This window comes from Schistosoma mansoni, assembly GCF_000237925.1.
Source record: "Schistosoma mansoni, WGS project CABG00000000 data, chromosome 4 unplaced supercontig 0032, strain Puerto Rico, whole genome shotgun sequence".
Lineage (NCBI taxonomy): Eukaryota > Metazoa > Platyhelminthes > Trematoda > Strigeidida > Schistosomatidae > Schistosoma > Schistosoma mansoni.
The window spans coordinates 1,571,324-1,576,355 of record NW_017386017.1 but is presented as its reverse complement, the minus strand read 5'-3'; the positions used below and the strand labels follow the sequence as shown (position 1 = coordinate 1,576,355).

The 5,032-nt window shown below is 34.1% G+C and overlaps 1 protein-coding gene and 2 non-coding genes across 3 annotated transcripts in view; 1 reads left to right on the top strand and 2 right to left on the bottom strand.

Annotated features, from left to right (window-relative positions):
- Smp_211180 (alpha(1,3)fucosyltransferase,putative) overlaps positions 1-3,506 on the bottom strand; it is a gene marked incomplete at both ends in the record, with an annotated part of 36,036 nt that extends 32,530 nt beyond the window's left edge. Inside the window, 2 exons of the mRNA XM_018791162.1 lie at positions 3,385-3,424; positions 3,505-3,506. Coding sequence (XP_018645676.1) covers positions 3,385-3,424; positions 3,505-3,506 — 42 coding nt within the window. The remainder of the gene's footprint in view (positions 1-3,384; positions 3,425-3,504) is intronic.
- Positions 210-279, top strand: Smp_tRNA_01625_Pseudo_TTG.1.1. The gene has a single exon. It is a non-coding gene (tRNA).
- Smp_tRNA_00853_Pseudo_TTG.1.1 lies at positions 1,440-1,509 on the bottom strand. Its single transcript has one exon. It is a non-coding gene (tRNA).
- Positions 3,507-5,032: the final 1,526 nt, after the last annotated feature.

The window sequence follows — 5,032 nt, the reverse complement described above, 5'->3', positions numbered from 1 at the left end:
CGCGTCCTGGATTCCACTGCTAGCCACTATCCATCTCTGCTTACCATGCTTGTGAATTAAGGTATATCGAGGCAATACGCACAGTATGCACATATGCCAATTAGAGACTGACCAGTTGCAGTCCTAAACACATCGATTGGAAGATCCAAACAAACAATACTAAGTGAATTCAAACTTCACCCCATCGCACAAGCAAGTGGCTATCAGGACTCAGTGGCCGAGTGGATAACGCGATGGCGTTTGAAGCGAGGGTATTGGGTTCGAGTCCCAGAGTGAATATCAACTCTGAGATGCAGGTACATCCGGCTGACGAGTCCCAAATAGGACGAAACTCGCGTCCTGGATTCCACTGCTAGCCACTATCCATCTCTGCTTACCAATACTAAGTGAATTTAATTATTTACCAAGCCTTATAACGAAATCATAGAAAAATAACATAATTCCTATTAAGAAACTATAAATATGATTGCTGACAGCTTAAACACTGATCAAGCCAGAAACAATAATTGAAGTATAGTAATACTAATTCATTTTATTTCATCGCTTTGCTTCAGTTACCTTTATAAATAATAATTTGGTGTATGTTAATAAACTTGTATAAATTTTGCATATCCTGTTTGCTCATTGAGCAATCCACCTATTCAATACTTGAATTGTGGAAAGATATTGCCTCACCCCCTTTAATTCATTTGTATTGGTTGTCTCAATCTTCACATTAACGTTGAGAACTGCAATTGATCAATCTCTTATTCGCATATATGCATCCTGTACGGATTGCCTCAGTATTGTCTTAAGTCACAAGCATTCTAAGCAAAGATGGATGATAGGTAGTAGTGGAATCTAGGAAGCGCGTTTCGTCCTATTTGGGACTCATCAGTTGGATGTGCTTACCATGTTGATCCAGTAGCAAGGTGGATAACACATGGCCTTTGAAGCGAACAGTATTGAGTTAGAGCCTCTGAGGAGACATAGATTCTAGGATGCATATACATCCAACTGACTAGCCCCAAATAGGATGAGATCTGCGTCCTACATTCCACTGCAAGCTATCATCCATTGCCTTTCTTATGCCTTCGATATTTATCTTCAAATGACTGTTTTTTAGTCAGAAATGTCTAATATTTTATATTATGTTATATTCCAATATGGATACAGTTGTAAGCAATTGAGGCGAAACGGTGAAATAAGACAAATTCATAATAATCTCCCTCATTTGTTACTTTTAACTTTATTCAAGTTCCATAAAAGAAGGTACTTTCATGAAATCTTATAGAAGTCGTGTAGCATGTTAAATAAAATGTTGAAAGTAAAAGTAATATATAACCTAAGATAATATCATGGTAAGCAGAGATGGATAGTGGCTAGCAGTGGAATACAGGACGCGCGTTTCGTCCTATTTGGGACTCGTCAGCCGGATGTACCTGCATCTCAGAGTTGATATTCACTCTGGGACTCGAACCCAATACCCTCGCTTCAAACGCCATCGCGTTATCCACTCGGCCACTGAGTCCTGATAGCCACTTGCTTGTGCGATGGGGTGAAGTTTAAATTCATTCAGTATTGTTTGTTTGAATCTTTCCATCGATTTGTTAGGACTGACGAGTCCCAAATAGGACGAAACGCGCGTCCTGTATTCCACTGCTAGCCACTATCCATCTCTGCTTACCATGCTTGTGAATTAAGGTATATCGAGGCAATACGCACAGTATGCACATATGCCAATTAGAGACTGACCAGTTGCAGTCCTAAACACATCGATGGGAAGATCCAAACAAACAATACTGAATGAATAATACCTTGTAATTTACATACATAATTTACACATATACTTGTTAAGAACATTTATATATAAAAATAAAAAAACAACTATACTGTAAATGGGTGGTAAGAAGAGACAAGGATGATAATAATAAAAATAATGTGAAAACAATCTGACACCTAATCACTCTGGATAATAAGCATATATTACCGGAATAGGTTTAAGGTGAGAACTAACTGTTTTTGAATACACAAAGGGGGTTTGAATTTTCGTATGGCTAGGGCTTCAATAAACCTTGGTATACGCCCTTTTACATTTTTGTACAACACCACAAAAGCCGAGTTAAGATCAATCTTATGACCCCTGTTTCGATTATATGTTTGGCAATAAAGGATGATGGATGTATATCCTCTACTCTTATACTCTATTCTTAACAAGTATATGTGTGAATCAGATTGTTCGAAATGTATTGCGCTAATATATCACTTAGTTCTGATAATCTTCCACTTCTTATTACATTATCGAAATTTATAAAAGGGACTAATTGTTTTAAATATTTGAAACACTTTCTAAGTTAAACAAATATAGATACTTTCGAATAACTTTACATAATTGTTTAACAAAATATTTAACCATAAAAGTAAACAAATTAATGGAATATCATGTGTATGCCTAAAGTTTGTCTACGTTGACGGGTGATTGGAACCGAAGCTTTCGGGGCTCAAACAAAATGTGATATCAGTCCATAAAGATGTTAACTGTTGGTTTAAGTTTTATTTATAGATGAAGACTAACTGATTAGGGTACGAAAACTAAACCCGGTTAGCGATTGATGACATTGAATAAGATGCTTCGAATGGATTTGCATTTTATTTTACTACAAGTAATGAGTTCCATTATTCTTTTATACAAATTTTTTCTCATTTGACTCTTTCAAATTATTGTTCTGGTTAGCATTTTTTTTTAACGAGTTAATTTTCTACGGGATGGGGTCGCTAACCCTATACCCAATCCTCCTCCTTTATCCGGGCTTGGGACCGGCGGTAGCCCCCAGAGGGTATTCACCTTTTTTTATTTCATCATGTTTTTCTAATAAAGTATGACAACTTGAACAAACCTATATCTGTATCAAACTCTTTGTCAATTATAAGAGACTGACTTGCAGTGAACAAAACACGAGTGAGGACAACTGATTGTATTTGAGCGCAACATATCTCATTAAAATATGAGAACCATATATTGAACAGTTAATTTGCAAAATAACAATCAATTGTCTCAATTTGACTGTTTCTTCTACGAATAACAGTTCATAGTCTCCGATTATTATTGTTCATGCATTTTCGTACCAATTACGTGCCGTTCCCGTTCTCTCCTTATCGATCTTCTACTGAAATACATTCAATGCCCGATCATCACTATATACTACTTATGTGGATATCAGTAACCCACACCACAGACTGACTAATCAAATTGTAACTCGATATGAATTAGAATATCTATCCATCTTGTCATAATTCTTATGGTTAACTTAAATGAATTACCATTAAACTATTTTACATAGAATTCTTAACCAATTTTAATAATAATAATAATATACATATATAAAACTATTGAATCAAACTAACTTTTTCAGTGTTCAATTTGAATTTTCCATTCACGAAATCCCTAAAAATATACAAAAATATACCATACAGAAAAACCAAAAAATATTAAAAAAAGACAAAAAACATTAAAAAAAAAAAAACATTAAAAACGGTTGCTCAAAATCGTGGATTGGTTAAAGTTAGACATTAACATCATCCGATGCCGGTTCAGTGATCTATCGGTTAAGTGCTCTGAAGCGAGACTGATAGGTCCTGGCTTTGAATCTCACGAGTGCGGGATCGTGGATGCGCACTGTTGAGGAGTCCCATAATAGGACGAAACGGCCTTCCAGTGCTGATTCCAGGTTTTCCATGGTGATCTAGCTTCAATTGACTCATGATTTCAACTATGAAAAAAAAAACAAAAAAAACAACAACAACCAAAAAGTACCCCACTACTTACTTTTTTAATTCATGAAATGTTGAATAACTATTGTATACTTCATCTATTTCATTATATTTATATAAATGATATCTAATAAAAAATTTTTGAAGAAAAATATGTTTATACTACTTATTTACTTATAAATTACTTTTGTATGAATGTAAATATAAATGGTAATAATAGAATACTTAGAATGATGTAATAATAACTTCTTTGTCTATAAATGAAATGGTGATTAAATTGTATCCATGGAATATTCATTTATATATTACACTAAATATATTGAATATTTAAACATTTTGTTTTAAAATAACAATTATTATCCTGAGGGGGGGGCGGTTTGTTTTAAATAAAGAGATCCATTGTGATTTCTATCTAAATATTTATTCTATTTATGATTAACCAATCAAATTGTTACATTTTTTGATTGGATAATCCATTAAAGAACGAATGAAGAGAAAGAAGAAAGGAAAGAAAGACATAAGTGAAAAACGAACAAGATAGGTATTCTGTTGAAATGATTTGTTGATAGTAGGATCTGTATAAATTTTACTTCTCATTTTATTGATCAAAACTATTTATGTGATGTATAAGCAAAGATGGATGATGCTGGCTAGTAGGGGAATATAGGATGCATGTTACGTTCTATTTAGGACTCGTCAGCTGCTGATGTTCACAAGTAAATGGGTATCAAGACTCAGTAGGTAAGTGAATAACATGATGGTGTTTGAAGCAAATGGTACTGGATTCGATTCATAGAGTGAAGACCAACTGTGGGATGCAGGTACATTCAGCTGGCGAGTCGCAAATAGAACGAGATGTATGTCCTAAATTCCACCACTAGTCACCATCCATCTTTGTGTTATAATGCTTGTGACTTGAGGGAACATCGAGGCAATACGTGTTATATCCTAGCGAAGACATAAGTATGGGTAACTTCCAGGACCTATAGATGGACTATTATTCTATATATATTCTTATTGTTTAACTATTGAGTAATTAGATTGTGTATATCTATATTCATCTTATTATAAGCTTCATTTTGACCTATTAATTATTATCATACGAATTACTGTCCCTAAATTATATTTAGCTTATTGATTATTGTCTCCCACGTTCTCAGCCACATTTGGCTTGATATTGTACAAATATTATTTTATATTTTATGGTGTGCTGCGATCTGTTTGTCTGGTATATAAACCGAGTATTCTTGAAATAAATGATTCGCATAGCAGAAGCTGTAAT